The following is a 24,398-nucleotide window of genomic DNA, read 5'->3' on the forward strand; positions in this document are numbered from 1 at the left end:
AAAGAAGAAATTACTTCTGGTTAACATGTTTTTGCTTTAGTCCCAAAAAAGCCACAACAAATTCGATAAACTTGTGTTAAAGTTTTCTAGACATGAATTCTATAGTACAGTCTATTTGCCATTTGTTCAGAATTATATAAACTTCTTAGAACACAGCATGTTAGGGTGGGGAAAGAGAAGTGTTTGCTAATACTGACATGGTAAACTAACAGGCAGAGAGGCTGGAAAGGAGACTAGAAAATAGGAGAGAAGATTATGTCACTGAGTACAGTTACAAAGGGAAGAAGAGTGTAAAAGTTGAGACAGACGATCCAGGCACATGGAGACATGTCTGCTGTGGCTCAAGACCTGTTTTTAAAGTGTTCAGAGACAGATTCCAGCAAGACTTCTGGTTTGAGTCAAGCCTTTGTTCTTGAACTTGTGACTTCCCAACTGAGGAGCTTGGCACACTTAAGGGAAAAGATGAATACATTCAGATTTAGTTTTGCTAGCTATTAAGCTAGAAAACCAGCTGAGAGAATAAAACCTATACAGAGATCAAAACTAGTGTTCCCAGTAAAGAACAGTACACGCAAACAGGTTTTGCTTATTAACGGAGCAGGAAAGGCGGGAAATTGGAGCTCAGGCTCTTTAAAAAAGATAAAGGACAAGGGAGGGGAGGGAAGAAAGTAGGAATGCAGAGAAACCATCTAAAAATGAAGAGTGATTAGTGCATGAAAAGGAAATACAAAAGTTCTGTCCATTTGATGTTCCGATTTAGGCATTTGACAACATTCCCTCCACCTGTGCAAGGGGGGTAGTGTCTGGATCTATCTATGGTTAATTTTGCCATGTGCTAGACACAGGTTGCTGCCTAGAAGTTTTGCCAGGCAACTTCGCCCTTCCTAGTGTTAATACCTAATTTCCTAAGGTGATCTGAATCCTTATAAGCCAGGGTAGCTCAGAAGGTTTTAATACTAATATCTAGTCCTATAGCATGCCCATACTATCCACAGACGTCTGAGCCAGCAGTAGGAAGGATACACTTGTATTTTTGCTTCAAATGCTTTTCAAGCAGAACACATTAGATTAAAAGAGAACACAGATCTGAACACTCCTAACCTCCAAATATGCATAAAACCCACATCAAAAGGAGAGTTCATTGTTCCCAAGGCCAAAAAAAGGCTCTTCCGTACTGCAAAGACCCAAATTAAGGGACAGAATGATGCAGTCCACCAACACTAGGAGGAATGACATGTGAAAATACTTTTAGTAGATGCAAGAATGTCACCCCGCCACGTTATTTAAAAAATATTTTATCAGGATATAAGGATACTTCACTCTTTTTAACCTGTACAAGGTTAGTGTTTAGTTTGGAACATAATTGCATATGATACTTTTCCTCCTGGGGGGTCCTTAGTTTGGAGTTGTGACTTGATAAGAGCATCTAGGCTTCACGCCCTTCTACAACCTCTGACAGACTAAAGTTACACCTATATTAAGCAGTTACATAGTAGTCTTAATGGGATGCCATTCCGTAGGGCTTCAATACTTAAAACAATTGCTAAATGTGCATGCAGTCTTTTCTGGGACCTCTTTTCTGAAAGGGGAAAAATGTATCGATAAAATAATTATTAAAGTTAAGACAATTTTTGATCTACTTGAAAAAGATTAAATTTTATTTTACTTTGAAACTGCCGTCACAAATGCAAAAATACTTGATTTTCATATTATATGGTACTCAAGATATTTGGACCACACAAGTTTTTTCTAAAAAGGCAACGACTTATACCTCCCAAAATTGAGAAATGACATCCAAAGGGTGAAACGTAACTTTTACCATTGTGGTTGGAACAGTGACAACGGGTAACTTAGTCTACCAATCTGATCAAGAAATCTTTATCTGGTTTCTCCACTGTACCAGATTGTGTGTGTATATGTGGAGGAAGAAAAGGCTCTATCAATTTCATTGTTTGTAAAAGTTTCTTCTCACCCATGTGCCAGGCATTTAAATAAGATGAGAATGTGCTTCTTCAAAATAATTCCATTGTATCAGGATTTATTTATTTTAAATATAAAGTAGGTATGAGAATGTCTTTAAAAAAAAAACAAACAAAAAAATCAATCTAAGCTGGGATGATGCCTGGCACAGCACTGTTCTAATTCTGAAAGCCTACAATCTGAGCTGGTCATAGACAAAGGTGTAGATGTTAATGACAAGTTTCATTTATGAAAAGTGTGTGTGCGAGATTATGTAGATATCCTACAGAAGGAAAGCTGCATCTCTCTCTTGTGTGAAAGACAGATGAATCCCAGAAGGAAGTAGAATCTGTTCCACACACAGAAGTAGTTCTACGCTAAGAATCAGCCAAGTTTTCTAGGCAAGTAATGGCACCAGGGGAGGATTACCACAGTTCTCAAACCATGAGAGAAAAGGACAGGGAGGGAGGAAGGGAAATCCAGCATCTGGAGAGAGAAAGGAGAGTCCCCATTACAATTACAATGCTTCATTAGGCAACAAGATTTTCTAGCTGGAAGGCACATTAAAAATAACCATAACAATACTTACTAATAGCTGCAATGGGAATCAAAGGCAAGAAACCCTTCCTCTATGTGCAGAAGTACATTGTATTATTAACATACCAGCCAGCTACAGGTGAAACAATTCTTGGGTACAGGGACTAGTTGAGGTTAAGGACTGGGTCATTCCATAAAGAGAATTTGGTGCTCTTGGTTTAGTTTCAATGATTCTTCAGCACTTATTAAAGCCACTGTGCTGCCCTTTACATGGAGACCCCCAAATCTTCAATGTGACAAAAGACTTAAATTGTAGAGAATCATTCAAATATATTTTGTTGGTGTGCACCATAGTCTAGTACAAGTTCACTGGTGCCACTGAGCGGAGGCTTCAATGAGTTGTCGTCCACCACCACTCAGTTAAAAAGTCAACTAAACAGAAATGAAAGGAATGGTTATGCAATTCCTGACTTCTTTCCTCTGGTTATGTGTCCATAATTTGCAAAAATATAAATACACATTAAGTCAATATCAGGGTTAAAATTTAAAAAAAGAAAAAAAAGGACAACAATGTGGTATTCTCGAGGCAGAACAATAAAAATCTCTTTAAATAGATACTTTATTACATCCACAGGCGATAAAATCCCAGAGCTACTGTTAGGCACGTAAATATAGATCCTGTAAAAAAAAAAAAAAAAAAAAAATGGAGAGTACTATTAGTGCTATTAACAGTTACTTGAGGACACATCTTTTTATTAAGAAAACACAGAAACTCATTCACCTATCCAAGAAAATTTAAAAAAAGAAAACCCAGAAACTTACTGCTGATGTGCCATATTCCATGAAGCACCTGCTTACTAAAATAATAAACCCCATACCTAAGTCATCATCTTCAAAGTACAATGCATTCAATATTCAAAAAAAAATTTCAATAAGTTTAGAATCACAAAGCATATGGATATGTATGATGCAGGGACACATACTTTAATATAAAGAACAAAATTTCACTGCTAAATACTGCTGTAACTTTAAAATACTTGATTAATTCAAAATGTTAAATTAACTTAAAATAATGGCAATTTTTTTTTCTTGGTACATGAATCTTCATTCCCTCTTTTGGCTCAAAAATTGCAAAAGCAAAATAACTCCTTGAAAGCAGTGTCACCAATTGAAGTAGAAAGATCACAGCTCAAACACCTTCCATTTTATCAATAAAATATTCTGTGTTGAATTTCACTAAAATCCCAAATTAGTTTTATTATAGTATCTTATCAAATTTAAGATTCCATCAGTTGTACAGTACACCATTATTTTATTCACTACTGAGAAGGAAAAATGCCAATTAAAGTATGATATTCTATCCACTGGAAATTGTTAACTATGCCCTCCAATTTCAGATATGTCAAAATATGAAAAAAAAAGTATTAGAACCAGTGAAATGCACATCTTTCACTGACTTATTTTAATATACTTGATTTATTTTCTTTTCAGGTTGCTTTACATACTTAGACATAAAACAGCTTACCTGCTAAATATTTAATATTATCAAGCTTGTGCGACTCGAGCATGGTTTTGAGGCCAGCAACCTCAGTTTCTATCTTCCTGTCTGTCTGGGTGAGGGCCCGATCTTGCTGGGCATGCTTTTAAAACAAGGAGATTCACAGCATTAGACCACTGCGGTTTCTGTCCCTGTGCTCCCATCCTAGAGTTCCTTCCTGACAGTGCTCAGCCACCGGGAAGCCAGGGGTAAGACTGTGAAGACATGGGCTGTATCTCAGTTCTACCGTCGTAATTCTGTGCTGCATTAGTCGGGACCCTTAACCTCTCTATGCCTCAGTTCCCTTCTGTCTGAAAAAAGCAAAGAAAGAAATAGCATCGGCCCTGCCTTCACACAGGCTGTCTAGAGAATCAAATGTTATCATCTATGTGAAAAAGCCTTTGTAAACTATAGATTACTCTGCAAATGACATGGCATTATGAAGCCAGGCTGTTCTCAATAGCAACGAATATGCCTCATCTTTCTAAACGCCGTTAGTGAAAGTTACACAGTAGACTCAAAAATGCTTCCAGGAAATGAATGTAGCCTTAGATAATCTAAAAGCAACACTGCTTGTCTTCGCACTCTTTCTAGTCACATTTTTAGAAGCTTTCTTCTTCCTCAATTCACACACCAAGTGTTTCATTAATATGAGTCTTGGCTACCAAGGGCCAATTTGTGTCCTTCCCCAGATATAATACAGTTAAACTAGATACATAATTAACTCTAAAAGGGCAGTGAGTTTGGCTGATGTTATAAAGAGACTGTATAATGCTTTAATGCATAAAACACTGGGAATGCTTCACTGAAAATCCTACAGTAAGTAGTTCCCTTTGGTTATCAATTCAGACAAAGAATAAGGAAATAAATGCCTGGATGAGGAGGAAAAGTATTCCAGAGGAATATTCTGGCATTCCAGAATTCTCTCATGGAAGCCTCTTATAGGTTTCAGAGATCCCAGGTAATACAGTATGTAAAAGGAGTACCCATATGCCATAAATTAAAAATATCGTAAGACATCTCCATTCCTTACTGTTCTCCATTCACTGAGATTTAAATTTTCATTAAGGTAATTAAGTATTTTGTTAAGTGCAAAAAATCCTGTATATACCCAAAAGAACTGAAAGCAGGGGCTCCATCAGATATCTGCAAACCCATGTTTACTGCAGCATTATTGACAATAGCCAAAAGGTGGAAGAAACCCAAGTGTCCACTGACAGATGAATAAACAAAATGTGGTATATACATACAATGGAATACTATTCAGTCTTTAAAAACAAAGAAAATCCTGTCATTTGCAACAAAGGACACTAGACCTGCGTATATCTTCCTATAATACATCATCACAAACAACAGAAATCATGTACAGGATGAAGCAAAGATGAATAAATGACAAAGAAAAGTCAAAGTCCGATTTCTTACCAGTGCCACTATTTCTGTCCTCAATTCCAGCAGCTTCCTTTCATTCAATGAATACTGAAACAAACATGTAACATGAGTCAGATCCTGATCTACTCCTCTCTCTCCTTCTCTGGTGCCTTCTCCTTTTCTGGTGCCTTAAACATTCTGGTCTCAGTACTTCCTAGAATGTGTAATATCAGAAAATCACCTCTAAGATAGAGTAGCCTATCTGCCACTTTCTTTGTATCTGTTATTCGAGGTTTCTTATTTATACTCACTCACTGCTCCAATACTTGGATTCCCTTTTGTCATCTGTCACCTATCTCTGTTTTTCTCTTTTCAGTGATGTCTCTAGGTCCCTCCCACTATTAAAACAGCATTCCCTGGGACCAATTTACATGGATGCTGAGTCATAGGCTTTTTGGCTTTGAGAGGGTTGAAAATGGTGAAGAACCAATTCAATTTAGAAATTGTCCCATCATAACTACAATCAGAACAGGTCAAGAGTATTTGAGGCTTGGACAAAAGACAGGAAAGATATAAAGCCGGGAGGAAGACAGCTGCAAGAAATATTCTGTGACAAAGACATCGTGTTGTGATAAGACACAACATAAATACATAAATACAGGAAATACACTAATCCATCACATGTTGGTTTTAACAATAATAAATAAAAAACCCACCTGGATGTAATCACAATCCAGTGTTACTAACGGAACTGACTAGTTCTACAAGAATTAAAAACAATACCTTGCCTTTGGCTATTACTGTCAGTGAAAAGATTTAGTTTTGTTGACATTAAGATCAAAATCAAACCTATCTCCTTTGCACTAGGCATTAAGATTTAATTGTGCAAATGACAATCTATAAGTGAAGAATTTTAAGACCTAAATTAACATTGTTATAGGGGAAAAAGTTAATGCTTTGAATTATCTAGAAATTTCTAGCTATGAAATGTTCCCCTGGGACTACTAGAGGGATTGAGTATAAAAACAGCATTGCTTAGAAACAGAAAAAGAAAAACAAAACAAAACAAAAAACCAAATTAAGAACTAGTCATAAATCCAAAGAACAATGAACATCAGAGTTTCAAACGAGGAGAGTGCTATGTATTGGACCACCACCAGAGGGCAGTATGGAACCGATTTTCTGCACACCTTTAAAGTCCACACTTCACTAACTCAACATTGACTCACCTGCAGGAGATAAGCAAAGCCTAAATGTTGACACTGTCATGATTTTAAAAATACCATCTATGTGGATCCATCTACCCATACCCCAAAATAGTTTATATGCCATACTTCTTTTGAAACTGGCTGTAAATATCACCAAGGTTAATTCAATTTTTAATTTAGTATTATAACTTTACCAAGAGAGTGAGAGGGCCAAGTAACTCATCTTCATCAGTGCGTGTCACATACACAGTAGCAGCATAATATCCTACTGCCCTGTGCTTCAGCGTCATCTAAGTTTAGGATTCTCAGGAACTAATTCTGAGCTTGGCTAGCAAATCACACAAATTCACCGGCTTTAATCCACATTCACATCCTATATTTCCCAGTCTTCTAGATGTATTTATTCCCAGCTTGGTTAGCTATAGGCAGTTAATCACTTTCCCACACCAAGTGAATTGAGAATTTTTCCTAAGTACACAACTCATAAGGAAAAAGGTAACCAAAAGAGTTTCTTTTAGATACTAGTCATATGCTTGCGGTCATTAAATACCTTAGTGACACTAGGTGATTTAATCTTCCTGGTTGAAAGGTGTTATAACACTAAAAAGATGGGTAACATAGGCATATAATTATTTTGTACAACGAAGCTCAACTTAACTCTTGAAATCCAGTGGCAGTTCCAAAATACAATTAAGTACGTGTTTGAATTTCAATATTAGCTTCATTTATCATTGCACGTTTTGATTAAAAGCAAATAACAAAAAATGATAACACAAGACACAAGTGTGAGTACTCGGTTTCTGCATATGTGTTCAGTTTTGTGTTAGTGAAAAGTGCTCTATGTGCCCTATTTCTTGTTATGCTGAGAATAAAAAAGGTACATAACTAACTTTACCAAATCTGAATAAAGTCTGAGCAAGAAGACAGATAAATATCCTGAGAGTTAAAAAATCACTAGAGGTAACTCAACACATATCTTCACTAAAACACAGAACTTCTTATTGTATTTAAAAGATAATATAGAATATTTTTTTAATCTTGAATTTCAGTGTTAAATTTAATTTTATTTAATATTAATAATTTAATATGATTCAGGTCTGAGATAATCAACTTTTGCAAAATTAGGGTCTGTGGAGATTTAAGTCAGTATTAAATAGATCAAGATTGAATTGAATTGAATGTCTATGTAACATATAATCTAGTATCTCTGAAACAAAAAAGGATTCAAACTCAATTTAACCAAGATTTTAATTTTTTTTTTTTTTTTTTGTCTTTTTCGTGACCGGCACTCAGCCAGTGAGTGCACCGGCCATTCCTATATAGGATCCGAACCCGCGGCGGGAGCGTCGCTGCGCTCCCAGCGCCGCACTCTCCCGAGTGCGCCACGGGCTCGGCCCCCAAGATTTTAATTTTAACGTTACTTTTTAAGCATCAAATTTAAGCCCTAACCTAAAATGTAATTAAAGAAAAAATTGTGTCTAACACAGATAAACAGGTAAATATTTAACAGTACTTGTGGCCTGTATATAAATATAAATTTAACCAAGCATTCCATCCTGAAAAGAAGTTAATCCATAATCTATTTTTAATAAAGGAACATACCAATTCTTTCACTCTGCTCTTTTCTAGATTGAAGTCTAATTTGGTGTCTGTTCGGACTTTGGTCACTTCATCCTAGTAGGAGGGCAAACAACAAAGAGAGAGAGAAATCCAAAGTGAGAAATCCAAACCTTCTGAGACGTCACTGCCATGGCTGCCTCCAGCTGAGGGAGCCAGCCCAGGGAAGGGCAGAGCCAGAGGATGCCAGAGAAAAAGGCTAGGGCCTAGTGATTTCAGGGGACTCTGGCCAAGTTGCATCTGAGGTCAGCCCTGTCTTAGGGCTTCCCAGCTACATACGCAAATAATCCCCTTCTATGCTTAAGCCAGCCTAGCGTGGGTTGTTGTTGTTTTTAACCTTAATATTCCCCACATAATCTTGTGGAATTTACGAATAAAGCTGTTCCTTAGACAACTTCAGAAATCAAAGATGAACTCAAAGAAGGAAAATATTAGTTTTTGGTTTAAATAAAGGCTTCTCTCTGATACTAATTAAAATCTTTTCTTCTGGAACATCAATGTACTTTCTGCTTAAAAAAAATAAATCAAACAGCTGACATGGCTGTCATTTAAAAATCACATGCAATTCTCTAAAAATGGTCTCTTTTAAGAGAATCTAAAGACATAATTCCTCCTAGAACACAATTTTCTTAATGAATTTGGTTACAGACATTAGTAATATATTCATTGGCTGTGTTCTTAGCTAAATTTTCCCTTGTGTAATTTGGAGGCATATTATACAAACATTTTACACAGAATTAAGTTTTTAAGAACATATAGTATATTTCTGACATTACATTAACACATTTATATAATTACAAATAAGCCCGCCAATAGGAAAGAGAATCTTACCATTACTTGTTGTTTTAACTGATGTAGTTCAAGTTTTATTTTCTAAAAACACATTAAAAAGAAACAGGTCAAAGATATGTTTAGAAAGGTAGAAGAAAAATAGAAAAATTGGTAATTAATAAATATTACAACATGTATTTATGTACAAGCTCTTCCCCTGTTCAACATGAACTTGACCACATTTGGAACACAATATTAATTGAACAGTAGTACTACAATGCATGTGTGTGTATTCTGAAATCAGTTTTACTTATCTCGAAGGTTACGTAAAATTAGTAACACAATTAATTGTTTTTAATATGCACATTTGCCTTTGGAGACCCTGCTTTAACACCTCCTTCAACTTTTCTTTTAACTCATTCTGCCCTCAAATAGCTGATTTCAAGGACAACTTTGAGAGTTTCAAAGTTTATCTTTTTGCTGGAAGGTTTCTTATGAGGCTAAGATCAACAGGCGATAAATGGCCTTTAAATAGGACTGAAAATAAAAGGAAGATGCGTAGACAGCACTTATTTAAAGGCTGATCCCATATGCCATACCTAAGGAAACAAAAGGGATATTCAGCAGCACATCTTCATGATAACCCCAAACTGGAAACAATTCTAATATGCATCACAATAGAGTGATGCGGCATATTCATATAATACACAAATAATGAAAAAATGACCTATTGCTACAAGACACACTGTTGACTCCCCCAAATGAAGTGCTAGTAGGCGAAACTCGTCAATGGTGAAACTGGCCAGGAGGGCGATCCCCTCTGTGGGAGGAGTGCCTGGAAGGAGCAAAAGCAGGACTTCCGGGACACTGGTGACATTCTGCTTCTTGATCTGACTGGCATGTGCACACTGTGAAAATTCACCCGGCTGTACACTTGTACCCTTTTGTGTACGTATATTACATCTCAATATCTTAACGAATTTTATAAGTATGAGTGGCACTGTAGTTTTACCTCATTTTCTGCTCTAAGGGCTGAAAATTCACTCTTCTCCAAAATAATCATATCCTTTTTCACATTAGCAATTTGTGACATTACTTGCTGAAGAGTGATCTCCTAGGAAAAGAAAAACAAAACATAAAATGTAGTCTAGTTTAGGAGGTCCACCTCCTATTGCCTCTACCAGCTATCATCTTAATGAGAAACTAGAAAAATGAGGGTGAGAGAAGAGGTTCAGTTAGGTCACCTTCACTTCCAAAGTGAGAAAAGGAAAAGAATAAAAACACACATCTGTTATTGTTACCAAATGAATCACACTCAGAAGGGTGGTGGTATGAGGGCTTAAGAACATGGTGCTATAATTTTGGCCACATCTCCATTTATTATAGTAAGTTTGAATGAAATAGTCAGTTTTCAAGCACACTGAGTTTTCAAACATAATGATTCTACCACAGTTGACTAAATAGAGCTTTAAATAAGTATTTTTTATGCCACTGTAATCTTTTGCTCTCAACTGTGGTTAAAATTACTATATACTTTTCAAACAAATAGTATCAAAAAATTACATTAGCACATTATTACAAAGAATATCCCATCCTTAGATTTCAAATTTGCTACACCACCCTGATAGAGCTTACCTGCTGCATCTTGGTGACCATATCTTTGTAGACGATGTCTATGTTGGCCTCCATGATCTTGACCAATGCAGACACAATGATTTCTGCTTGCTGAGTAGTAAACCCTAAGCAAGCATACAAAAACATTCATACTCAGGATTGTAGTTGTCAGAAAAAAAAAATCCACAGCAAATGTACACACTGGCGTGAATGTCTGAATTCAGAAGCAGGGAGAAAGCAGTGCAGTAGGAGAAGGACGAGGAGACTGGAGTCACAGACTGTGTCTGTCACTCTGAACAAGTGTGAAACACCTGAGTCTGCTTCCCACGTAAAGTGAGGAAGGGCTGACTGATGATCTCTAACATCCCTCCTGCCAAAGATCATGTTTCCAGAGAATGTGTAATGACATAGGGAATGCGTGCAATTCAATGTCAAGTGAAAAAAAGCAAGACTCAAAATTATAGGTGCAATTCTTGTTTCTGTAACTTAACAGAGATTCATAGTAATTTTAATTTTCTTCTTTATTCTCTGCATTGTATAAATTTTCTACAGTGGATAATATTTCTTTAATTTTAAAATGTATATTTTATTAAAAAATAACTTACTTAAATAGGATAGGAATGGTCAATTATTTTATATCCAGCATAAATCAGATGAATCACTGACTATGTAAAGATAAGGGGTAATCCAGTTGTAAGTTAACTTATTTAATGTTAAAAGACAAAATCGGTCCTTTCATTTTTCCTTCACAATTCACTTCAGTCACTAGCCTGGGGGCCCAAACTGAAAAAAGAATATTCTTTGAATATTAAATGGTGGTGAATTGATTATGCAGATTCAACTCAGCATTGTCACTGTTTTTAATAAGTTTAGACAGTAACTCATACTTCACATTAGAAATTCTAATAAAATGCTTAAAACTGAGTGCCTGGAAAGTAATTCTTTCTATTAAGTGCTTCTACCTAGAAGAACTTCAGGAGAATCTATTGATTCCTATAATTAATTAATAGTACATTTGTTTGAATAAAGTTGTAATTAATACAAATTTGTTTCGATGCCATTAAGCATGGGACTATAATTAACAAAAAACAAAGACAAATTTAAAGGAGAATAAAAACACCTCCAAAGACCTACTCCACTTAAAATCCTTTAATTTTTCAACATGTATGTCATATACATATAGTAAAAACATCCAAAAGGTTACCCACCAAAATGTTAACATTGTTTAGCTCTCGGGTATTGGGGCTCAGAGCTCTCTTTTTTTTCTTTTCTGTCTTCCTAATTTTTTGAAAATAAATGTATTTTGTAAATTTAAAAACTTTATTAAGAAGAGTTCACAGTTACACATAATTATGTTTGGCAATGATGAGGAAAAGAAAAATAGAAAGATTTATGCTGATGATAAAACAATCTCCAAAGCTATATAATTTATAACCATGTGTGGGAGAAGAAAGGAATAAGAAAAAGAAGTCAAAACTTAAAACTTACTGAGTTATGAGATACAAATTTAACTTTTTGCAGGAATGAGAGAATAGGGCAAAACCAGGATAGTGAGATCCCAGACACAGAGGAAGTTTTGTTAATCAAGAGTCAGCTCTGGATAAAGTAAGGGTGGAGTATTCCATGAAGAGTCCTTCCTGGCCTCACTGTAAACTGGTTGCCTTCCTCACCATTCACCCACGTCAGGTGAACGGTGAGTGTCTGAGATAAGCCCTTTCACTCGTGTACCTTGGTGCGGTCCTCACATCACTCGTCTTGAAGGATGCAAACATCCATGGGTCAAGATTGAAATCAAGAAAAGTAGGAAGACTTCTGCTTGCCAAGAAGCTTCACATGCCTCCCTTCTCACTTCCACTTTTCTCTTTTAAATTCTGAGCTGAAAGAAGTTTTGGTGAAAGACCTACTGTTTCAAGTTTGACAAGAAAAACTGTGAAAATTATAATCGAGCATTTGGCAGGTTTTCCAAGGTGCATCTGTGTACATTATCTCATTTTTTTTTTTTTTTTTTTTTGTCTTTTTCGTGACCGGCACTCAGCCAGGGAGTGCACCGGCCATTCCTATATAGGATCCGAACCCGCGGCGGGAGCGTCGCCGCGCTCCCAGCGCCGCACTCTCCCGAGTGCGCCATGGGCTTGGCCCTACATTATCTCATTTAATACTCAAAAGGATCTTTAGGATTCTTATTATGCCCCTGCTACTGATGAGCAAATGGAAACTGAGAAGGGAGAAAGGACTTCTTAAACTAGCAACTGGAAACTGTCAGTTAGGATTGGACCCGCAGCTTCTAACTGCCCACCCCAAACACAGGACTAATTCCACCACTTTGTCTGAGGCACGTAGAGAACGTCAACAGAGGGTAGCTTTTCAGATATGAACACGTACTGGATACATAACTACACAATGAAGTAAAAACTTAGATATATTTATTTCAAAGGCGTAATCTAAGTTAATTTGAAATTCTGATTTTGAAAATATATAGGTCACAGTATAGAGAGTTATAAGGTGTATTTGTCTGAATATGATTAAGTATGAGAACGTTAGCTACATTTAAGTGCACTTTCAATGAATGCCATACATGCCAGAGCAATCTTTCACATTAACTCGACAGCAATATGGGAGAATGTTAGCCTGAATATTAAAAAGAAAAAACACAGTAAACTGAAACTGTCCATAATTGCTACTTAGCAACATTTCAATCTCATAAAAATTTTAAAAGCACACAAGATGTACAGAAATAAAACTATCATTTTTGTGCCTAAGCCACAGTTGTCAAAGGACTCATTACTGAGTTTTGTTGACTTGAGTCTAAATTTTTATCTGTGACACTGTACTTCCATGGTGATGTTATAAAACTATACTTCACTTGGACAAAGATAAAATATGTAAGAAAAGTCTCAACACCTGAGGTCCTAAGGCAGGAGCCGAGCGGCAGCCCCCTCCGCCCAGAGGCAGGCAAGAAACAGAGCACGCCCAGGTTCCTAGGCAGGAACTGAGGGCAGTACCCCCCACTGGGAAACAAGGATGGAGCACGCCCGAAAATACCACTTCCTCCCCAACACAGCCTCTGCCACAGCCAGCCTCAGTTGCTGCAAAAGCAACACAACACCACAGCAGTAGCTACAGCTACTGTGCAGGAGGCCCGCCAGACGCTCGACTTCAGTGACACAAGGAGGGTCACCAGCAGAGACATGAAAGAGAAGAGAACATCTCTCTCCTCAAAGCCCGATCCAGCATAACAGAAGAAGGAACTGCTCTACCATGCCCCTGCTTTATTTCTGATTTTAATCATTTCTGTCTTCTCTTTTTTTTTTTCCTGGTCTAGATAAAGTTTTGCAAATTTTGCTATCTTTTCAAAGAATCAAAAAAAAAAAAAAAAAAAAAAAAAAAAGACTATTAAGCAGTATGCAAAGCACCATTGATGTAAATATTACCAAACATTAACTTTATCTAATTCTGCTAGGGTACAATAATCTTTACATATACTATGTAACTTGTTAAATATGTAATTATTATTCATTTTCTTCGACAGATTTTGTTATGGGAGACTGAAATCAAGCTCAAAACTAATTTCTCAAAATCAATAAAGAAAGAAAAAAAGAAAGAAAAGTCTCCATTGTATTGATGAAGCAAAAATGTCCTTAAAAAAAAAATGAGGGCTTAAGAAACAAAGATTAACCAAGATTACCTGTAGGCTAAAGAGTCAAAGAGAAATATGAGAAATTACAGGAAACCATGAGAGAAGTCATAATTTACAGTATTTTTCTAAGGCACTGAGTGACCAGAGAGAAGATTACCATTTTCTTCGAATAAACACACTAAGGCATGAGTGTCAAAGTAGAGTTTTCTATTCCCAGAAGAGGTGAAATCTCTTCTTTTGTGTCCCAGCTGCAGGTACCCAGCAGACAGGCTTAGCTCTAGGATGCAAAGGAGAGTAAGTTAGTTCAAAATAGACTTAACGGCAAAAAAAAGCAACTCAACACCATGAAAAAATAAGACATAATAACAGATTCATTGAGATATAATTCACATACTGTACAATCTACCCATTTAAAGTGTACAATTCAATTGTTTTCAGTTACTTACAGAGTTGTATAACCATCCCCACAACCAACTTTAGAACATTTTCTTCATCCCCAAACTCTGTACCCTTCCAATTCCCCAGTCCTTCCCCACTATCTCCACTCCTGCCCAAGGCAACCACTAACCTGTCTCCTGTCTCTATTGTTTGCCTACTCCGAAGATTTTGTATAAATGGAATCATACAATGTATGGTCTTTTATAACTGGCTTCTTTCACTTAGCATAATGTTTTCAAGGGTCATCCATGTTGTAGCACATGTCAGTACTTTATTTTTTTGTATTGTTGAATAATATTCCACTGTATAGCTATACTGATTTTTGTTTGTTCATTTATCAGTTGAAGGACACTTGAGTTGTTTCTACTTTCTTGGCTATTATGAATAATTAAGTGGATGCTATATTTTCAACTCCCTTGAATATACACCTAGGAGTGGAATTGCTGGATTATATTGTAACTCTTATGTTTAATTGTTCCAGAAGCTGCCAGACTGTTTTCCAAAATGGCCAGCTATACCATTTTACATTACAGCAGTGTATAAGGGTTCCAATTTCTCCACGTCCTTGTCAACACTTGTTATTATCTGTTTTTGTCTGTTTGTTTTTAATTATAATCATCCTAGTGGGTGTAAAATGGTATATCATTGTGGTTGCAATTAGCATTTCCCAGATGCTAATGAGGTTCAGCATCTTTTTATGTGTCTATTGGCCATTTGTTTATCTTCTTTGGAGAAATGTCTATCCAAGTCTGCTATAGTTTGAATGTGTCCCCCAAAATTTGTGTGTTAGTAACTTAATCCCCAATACAACCCTGTCGAGAGAAGGGAACTCTAAGAGGCTGATTAGGTCATGAGGGTTCTGCCCTCATGAATGAACTAATGCTTTATCACAGGAGTGGGTTAGTTATACAAGTGAGTTTGGACCCCTCTTGCTCTCTCAAGTGCTCTCGCAGCCTTCTGCCTTCCACCATGGAATGACCCAGCAGGAAGGCCCTCACCAGATGCAACACCCTTGCTAGATATGAGCCCCTCAACCTTGGACTTCCCAGCTTCCAATACTGTAAGAAATAAATCTCTTTTCTATGTAAATTACCCAGTTTGTGGTATTCTGTTATAGCACCACAAAACGGACTAAGATAAAATCTTTTTTTTTTTTTTTGTGACCGGCCGCACCGAGTGCACCGGCCATCCCTATATAGGTTCCGAACCCACGGCGGGAGCGCTGTAGCACTCCCAGCGCCCCCGAGTGCACCACGGGGGTCGGCCCCTAAGATAAAATCTTTTGCCCATTTTTAATTGGGTTGTCTTTTAATTACTGACTATAAGAGTTCTTTATATATTCTAGATACAAGTTCCTTATCAGATCATGATTTAAAAATATTTTCTCCTGTTCTGTGAGTTGTCTTTTCACTTTCTTTTTTTGGCGGGGGGGGGGGGGGGGGGGGGCTGGCCAGTTTAGGGAACTGAACCCTTGACCTTCGTGTTACAAGGCATCTTTTCATTTTTGGATAATGTCTTTTGATGCACAAAAGTTTAATTTTGATGAAGTCCAATTAACCTGTTTCTTCTTTCGTTGCTTGTGCTTTTGGTATCATATGTAAGAAACCATTGGCTAATCCCAGTACACAAATATTTACACCCATGTTCTCCTCTAAGAGTTTTACAGTTTTAGCTCTTACATTTATGTCCTTGATCCATTTTGAGTTAATTTTTGTATATGGTATAAGGTAATGGGTTCAGCTTCCTTCTTGCACATGTGGATGTCCAGTGTCCCAGCACCATTTCCTCCACTGAATATCTTATCATCCTTGTTGAAAATCAATGAGCTGTAACTGTGATGGTTTATCTCTGGGCTCTCCGTTCTATTCCATTGGTCTATGTCTGTCCTTATGCTAGTGGCATGCTTTCTTGATTACCTATACCTCTGCTGTAAGTTTTGACATCAGGAAGTGGTTTTCCTTTTTTTTTTTTTTGGCGACTGGCTGGTATGGAGGTCCGAACCCGTGACCTTGGTGTTCTAAGGCTGCGGTCCAACTAACTGAGCTAACCAGCCAGCCCAGGAAGTGGTTTTTAAACTTTAATCTTTTTCAAGATTATCTGGCTATTCTGCATACCTTGCATTTCCACATGAATTATAGATTCAGTGTGTCAATTTCTACAAAGAAGCCCCTACGGATTTTGAAAGGAAATGTGTTAAATCTGTAGATCAATTTGGGAAGTACTGCCATCTTTATACTAAGTATTTATATCAATGAACATGGATGTCTTTTCACTTATTTAGGTCTTTAATTTCTTCAACATTTTATAATTTTCAGAATGTAAGTTTCATGTTCTTTTGTTAAATTTATTCCTAGGTATTTTATTCTTTTTGATGCTATTGTAAATGGAATTGTTTTCTTAATGTCATTTTTGGATTGTTCATTGCTAATGTTCAAATATACACCTGATTTTGTACATTGATCTTATATCTTGCAACCTTGCTAAACTCATTTATAAGTTCTAATAGTTTTTTAGTGGATTCCTAAGGATTTTGTATGTACAAGGTCATGTCAATTGAGAATAGTGATAGTTTTACTTCTTCCTTTTCAATTGGGGTGCCTTCTATTTCATTATCTTGCCTAACTGCCCTGATTGAACTTCCAGGACAATGGTGAATAGAAGTGAGAGCAGGCATCCTTTTCTTATTCCTGATCTTAGGGGGAAGGCATCCAGTCTTTCTCCACTAAATACGACGTTAGTTGTGGGTTTTTTTATAGATGCCCTTTATCATTGAGGAAGTTCCCCTCTGTTTCTAGTTTACTGAAGTTTTTTTTAATCATAAAAGGGCACTGAATTTTGACAGATGCTTTTTCTGTATCTGTTGAAATGATCATGTGGGTTTTGTCTTTTATTCTATTAACATGGTGTATTACATGAATTGATTTTCAGACGTTAAATGGACTTGACATTCCTGGGATAAACCCCACTTGGTCATGGTACATAATACTTTTTATATGTTGCTAGATTTCTTATGATAATATTTTGTTGAAAATTTTCTCATCCTTAATCATTGGAGATATTAGCCTATAGTGTTCTTTTCTTGTGATGTCTTTGCAAAAGCCTATCTCTAAAGAGAGATGTTCTAACAATCCTTATTATTACCTTTAAATTTTCATGCATTTAACCACAGATCCAACCCATTTTGTAAACTTATTTCAAGGTATCCATATTTGAGGGAGGACGTATAGTATATATACAGCAATGGTTTCCTGGCTTTTGGATTTCAGGAACAACTAAAATAGTTTAAAAAAAAAAAAAATGGAACAATATTTGGGCTGACAATTTTAACTTTGTCAAGGAAGGACATTTAAACATAACAGCTGCTTACTATTACAGTCATACTAAAAAAGATATTTTGACACCAAGAAGATGGACAATATAAAATAAAAAACCTTCATTTAAATTTAATAAACTTAACTACATGATAACCTTGCTACATATTTGTCCTTACTTTTCTAATTTTGCAATGAACTGGTGCCAGTCTAAGGCCAGGTGTTGCAGAAGAGGGGTAGGAGAGAGGAGTTGTCTACTAACTCAAAGATGAAAGGTTTCCTCAGCAGGCCTCCTGAATGACGGGAAAGGTGCTCCAGCTAAACAACTTCCATTCTCAATCCTTCACCCCTAGACACTCTAAAAGAAAATTTCAAGTAAGCAAAAATGAGACATGGACTGGGCCCTACAAATCTGATGCTTTGCTGCAACCTACAGCAGCTGTTCCCAATCTACTGGCAAATTGGGAAGAGGAGGATAGGTATGGTCATAGTTAGCATTAAAATAAGTGCAAGACATGTAATAATCCATATTAGTATTGAGCACTGTTTGCAAACTGAAAAATATATAATACCATGGTGTTTGTGTGTGTGTGTGTATGTGAGAGAGGGAGAGAGATGGTAAAAATGGGCCCTGAGGTTCGAAGAACCACTGCCCTGTAGTGTAAGTTCCTTGCCCAGGCATACCAAGCCCTTCCTGCTTTAGCCCATCTTATCCTTTCGGCTTTCCCTCTAGCCACCCAAGCTATTCTACTTCCCACCCTTACACCCCTTAAGCTTGGCTTGCTCCTCTTTCCCAGCTGTTAAGTTTTAAGCATCCCTTTTTACTTCCCTTCATTTAATTTGACGATTTACTAAGCGCACATTATGTTCCAGGCATGGCACTATGTTGCACTTTGTGGTTCTCTCTGCTATCTCCACCCAGGTAAGGAAGCAGCCTTTATTGCTCCCTTCAAGCTCAGTACAGACAGCTCCATAAACTCTTACTACATTATTTCCATATCTGTATCATCTGGCCATATTTTTTTTAGAGGGGGGCGATAACTGAACCGTAATGACTTCTAAGATCTAAATTATGAGATTGTCTAGAAAGAAAATTTGAGATCAACTCTTCTCCTGTTCACCTCAGGTCTTCCCTTTCCACATAAATATGCTTACTAAAATTTGGTACCTCCTTTTTCATCATTTATCTCCAGTCCTGGTGCTACAGTCTGGATATGATATGCCCCATCAAAACTCATGTTGAAATTTGATTCCCAATGTGGCAGTGTTGGGAGGTGAGGTCTAGGGGGAGGTGTTTGGGTAATGGGCACAGATCCCCCATGGACAGATTAATGCCTTCCCTCAGGGGTGAGTGAGTTCTTACTCTATTATTTCCCAAGAGAGCTGGCTGTTAGAAAGAGCCCGGCCCCCACTCCTCCCCTCTCTTGCTTCTTCTCTCGTCAAGTGATCTCCTTGCACACCAGGGCTCCCCTTCTGCTTTCAGCCAAGAGTGGAAGTAGCCTGAGGCCCTTGCCAGATGCCCCACTGTGCCTAGAGAATCATGAGCCAAATAAACCTCTTTAACTTATACTTTATCCAGTCTCAGGTACTCTGTAATGGCAACACACAAAGGGACAAATATACCTTGGATTAAAATTAGCCTCCACAAGAAGAGACCCAGAATGTCTGCTCAACATAGAACAGACCCAACTTGATAAACAGTGGTGGGTGAAAGAATGAATGAATGAATGCAAGCACCTCTCAAGGGGCCCTCTAAGGCCGCTTCACCCATCTTAGTACTCTGCTGGACTGTCCCATGGGTCAGGGAGCTTGAAAACATCTGAGTCTAGAATGGCTTGTGAAGAGTGACAGGGTTATTTTAGTCCCAAATTCCTTGTTTTTAATAACAAGATAATCATTCACGTGATTTAAAACATAACCTCCTCACCTCCACCCACACACATACAGAACAAAACAATCTTCTGACAACTTTCTAAGCAAGAACTAATGCCAATTTGGACACTACAGATTTTTTTCTTTTCCAAAAAACGTTTGGAACCAGAAATAGCAAGCTTATTTTAAAGAAACACTGCTTCTGCAGAGTGGAGAAAAGGGCTGGCCACTTCCCACATGGCACTCCCACCCCTGCTGAGGGAGGGGAATGCCATCTTGCCTTCTGTTAAAGGGCAACTCCAGAGGACACAGCAATACTCTGAGTTCCTGCTAATCATCAGGAAGCAAGTAAACTGAGCTACGTTAAAGTGTAACATGTAATTCTCTTTTGGGGAGACCTTCAGCATATCAAAAGGACATTTAAAACCCACAATTATAAAAGAGGCCCCAACATAGCTTTAGACAGATTAAAAAACCAAGTAAAAACTTCCTCCCTCATAAAATCGTTAATTAAGTAGCCCCGAGAACCTTGAGCACCCAATAAACTAGGCTGAAAACACAGGAACAAAATGCTCATTAGCTGACAGTTAAAAGGCATACAAGCTTCCTTAATTGCGTCTCTGCTGTTTCCCTGTTTAGTGCATCCATCTTCATTTTATAAGATGACTGAAAAATGAGACTATTTGACAGTAAAACAACAGTATCACCTTGCTGATAAAAGGCCAGCAAACCTACGGGAAAGAACTTGCTTTTTTTGTGTGTGTGTTCCATAACCCTGAATCATGAAAGGAATACAAATCAGAAATTACCCAGCTCGTCCAAAAAAGTGCCATAAAAGGCAAACTACAGAAATAAAGACCAACCCATAGACAACTCCTAATTACTACAGGACTGTTGCACAGATTTCCCTGCTCACTTCCCACCCTCTGTATATAAAGCTTCCTTCACTTCGTTGCTCTACTCATCAGTTTCTCACCCAGCCAATGGTACTCTTAATTTTAGATGCAGCCAACATTTACTGGGCATATCTGTTGAGAAAAATACATTTAAAAACCGTGGTTACTGATAACTATTAATGGATATGTACAGACTATCCAAAGTGACATTTTTACCAAGTTCGCTGATTACCCAAAATGATCTTTTTAGTCAACAATTTGCTCTCTAGTAAATTCAGCCTGTTTACTTTCTTAATCTCACGCAAGGCAGTGATCTCCCTCACGTCCATCAAGTATTTAATCAACTGCCACCTTCTCAACGAAACCAATTCCGATTACCCCTACGTTTAAATAATTCACAACAGGAGGCCCACTCTACTTCCCGACACTTAGCCCCTCTATTTTTTCCTACAGCACTTATCACCAATTATGCATATAAAAATTACATATGGATATAAAAATTACATATGTGTACATAAATTACACATACATATATACACACACATCTGTCTATTGCATCTCCTGTGCTAGAATTAAGCTCCAAAGGGAAAAGATTTTGTGGACTGATATATCCCACACCTTGAAAAGTGCCAGGCAGAGAGTAAACTATCGTGCTTCGTGAATGAATTAATGAATCCAGTAGAGTTTGAAATCAAATTGAAAATCAATCCCATTTTTTCCCAGAGCTTCGCTCCTCAAATTCCCACGCCTCCTGCACACCCCCTCACCCGCGTCGCTAACAAAACAGAGGGCGCCTGAAGGCAGGCACCAGGCTGCAGACCCTAAAAGTGGGGGTGCACCTCCTCCCTGCCCACCTCGCACCGCCCTCACAATCCTGCACCTTACACCTGCTGCCTGGGAGTCGCTGTCATTCGGCTGTCCCCGGCCGACGCAGCCCAGGCGGCCGCGGCCAGCAAGGCAGGCCCGGACCTTCGCCTCCCGCGCCGCCAACCCGCCCGCAGGTGACCTCGGCTGACCCGACCTCCGGGTCGCCGGGCCTTCCCTCTGGGGAACCACAGGAAAAGCTGCGGCCCGGCCCCCCGCCCCCGGCCCCGCGAGGCGAGCCCCTTCTCCCGCCGTCCGGCCCTTACCTCTCCTGGAGGAAGCGAGGGCGGCCGCCATGCCGTGGCCCACGTGGAGGGCGCCGGCGGCACTGGCGAGGCCCGGCGGGTTCCTCCACGCGCCGCCGCGCCCGGCCGCGGACGCGGCGGGCCCGAAGCGCGAGCGCTCCCAGTCGCTGAGCGGCCGGCGCGGGGCGGCGGCGGCGGCGGCCAGCCGCGGGGAGGGCACGAGCAGGAGGAGGAGCAGCGGGGAGGCACGTGACGCGCCGCCGCGGGCCGCCGGGGAGGGGGTGCGCAGGGCCCCCAGACCTCCGGGGAGCGCGGAGAGGCAGCGGCGCGCCGGGGCTCTGCGGCCGCCCGGGCTTCCGCAGCGGCCTGCGGGCGGGAAGAGCAGCAGCCGCCGGCGACCCGGCGGACGTTTCGGCCTCTCGTCCGCGACCGAGCCGCAGTCCATCCCCGAGGCGGTCACTGGCCCCGGTGCGCGCTCATGCCGCTCGCGCGCGTCGCCCGTCACGCGCGGCCCCGGGCCCGAGTACTACGGCGGGAGCGAGCGTGGGCGGCAGCGCGGACCCGCCCTTTCCTGCCGGGCGCGCGCGCGGGACTCCGGGAGCGCGCCGGGGGGCGGGGCTCGCTCGTCTCCGGCGGGACGGGGAGAGCCGAGGCTCCGCCCCGCACGAGCCAGGTCCACCTGGCAAAGCGACCGAGAGGAGCCGGAGGTTCCTGCGGGCACTCGTGGAACTGGAGTGAGCTGGTTGCTGCCACGACTTGCTTATTCATTACAGTGATGTCCTTACAAAGAAATTAATTACTCCGGCGCCAGAGTCTTGGGAGAAGTCCCTGGCCACCAGGATTCCCTAGATTTTGCCAACTGTCCCCTTCCTCAGTCCCCCAAAATGTGGCTCTGGGGTGCATTTTAAGGAAGTATTAAAAGGGCCGAGGGAACGGTGCTTACATAGTCAATACATTTCTAGGCTAAACTTTCAGACCTTTGTTTCCGGATTAGACATGAGAATGTTGCAATCAGAGTTTTAAAATATGGGGTCATGAATGTTAAATGAGACCTACTGATATAATAAAAGGATACGTGAAACGAGCAGTGTTCAGTCCAGTGGACTTTTTGAATGCCTATTGCACCAATCGGGTTACTGGTCCCTTGTGTGAACTCGGGAGATGTTGGTTGAATGCATGAATGAAATACACAAAGCACCAGACTAGGAAATACAAAAACAAATGAGATTGTTCTTGTTCTCAGGTATTGTTTTACTACGCAGCCATGTGTGGAAGAAGAAGAATGTGTTAACAGCGATGGGAGAGAGAAGAGAGTGCATATAGATGTGGAAGATAGGCAAGTGTCCATCAAAATATAAGAGTTAGAAAATAATAAGGTGCAAGTTTCATAAAAGGTTAGTAGGAGTATACATCTGTAGAAATGGCAGGAAAAACAATTTAGTAATATGTATCAAGAGCCTTTTATGATAAATTTTGCTCAAATCACCCAACTCTGAAAATTTAACCTAAGGGAATAATACAAAACAGTAAAAATCTATTAGGTGGGCCATATGAACATGTCATTTTTATAGGTCAAAATATTAAACAATGGAAATTTAATATGGATCAACCTAATGTATACACAAAGATATTTATCGTATCATAATTTGTGACTGAAAAAGTGGAAAAAACTGATGTTCAACACTAGAGGAACGGTTAAATAATCTACAGGATAAACTATTTAATGTTAGCTCTTTGTAATTTTTTTGAAATTGAGGTATAATTTGCATACAATAAAATCCACAGATCTCATGTGTTCAATGTGATGACATTTAACAATTGTATACATCACCCAAACAAGATCTAGAACATTTTCATTGCTTGAGAAAGTTCCTTTGCACCCCTTTCTAGTTGTCCAATCTACCAACCCCCACCAAGAGGTAACCATTTTCTCATTTCAGTCACCACAGCTTTGTTTTTTTTGTTCTTGAACTTCATATAAATGGAACTCTACAATAAATATTGCCTTGTGTCTAATGTCCTTCTGCTTTGTGTCTGATTTCATTATAATATCAATAATTGCATTAAACGTAAATGGTCTAAACTGGGGGTTGACAGTATTTTTTAAAAAGCCATATAGTAAATACCTTGGTTTTGTGGACCACCTGCAATCTCTGCTACATATTCTTCTGTTTCAAAAACAGGTGGTGGGCTGGATTTGGCCTGTGGGCTATAGTTGGCCAATTTCTGGTCTCTATCCACTAATTAGAAGACGGTGATTGTCAAAATGGATTAAAAAAAGTAAAAGAAAAAAAGAAAGCATGACCAAGCTGTATGCTATCTACGAGAAATTCATGTAAAGGATGAGGGAAGGGGGGTGCTCCCCTGGGCACTTCCCCAGGAAGTGAAAGTGTTGATAAAAGTTCCTTCTAATGTGCACTGAGATGGAAACTTGAGAGAAGTCCAAGAGGTTCTCCCTGCTATTTCTTTCCTCTTCCCTTATGTGAATATCAGATTTCTGGTAATTTCAGATTTTAAGAACACA

The 24,398-nt window shown here is 39.1% G+C and overlaps 1 protein-coding gene across 1 annotated transcript; it reads right to left on the reverse strand.

The window, feature by feature from the left end:
* Positions 1 to 2,801: 2,801 nt before the first annotated feature.
* Positions 2,802 to 22,405, reverse strand: MCUR1 (mitochondrial calcium uniporter regulator 1). Its single transcript, XM_063097910.1, has 9 exons — positions 21,896 to 22,405; positions 14,406 to 14,525; positions 10,633 to 10,736; positions 10,010 to 10,111; positions 9,058 to 9,099; positions 8,212 to 8,283; positions 5,456 to 5,509; positions 4,022 to 4,136; positions 2,802 to 3,174 (listed from the first exon to the last, which is right to left on the reverse strand). The coding sequence occupies exons 1-9, from the start codon at positions 22,317 to 22,319 to the stop codon at positions 3,119 to 3,121; spliced, it is 1,089 nt and encodes a 362-aa protein (XP_062953980.1). The 5' UTR covers positions 22,320 to 22,405; the 3' UTR covers positions 2,802 to 3,118.
* Positions 22,406 to 24,398: the final 1,993 nt, after the last annotated feature.

Source organism: Cynocephalus volans, chromosome 5 (genome assembly GCF_027409185.1).
Source record: "Cynocephalus volans isolate mCynVol1 chromosome 5, mCynVol1.pri, whole genome shotgun sequence".
NCBI lineage: Eukaryota > Metazoa > Chordata > Mammalia > Dermoptera > Cynocephalidae > Cynocephalus > Cynocephalus volans.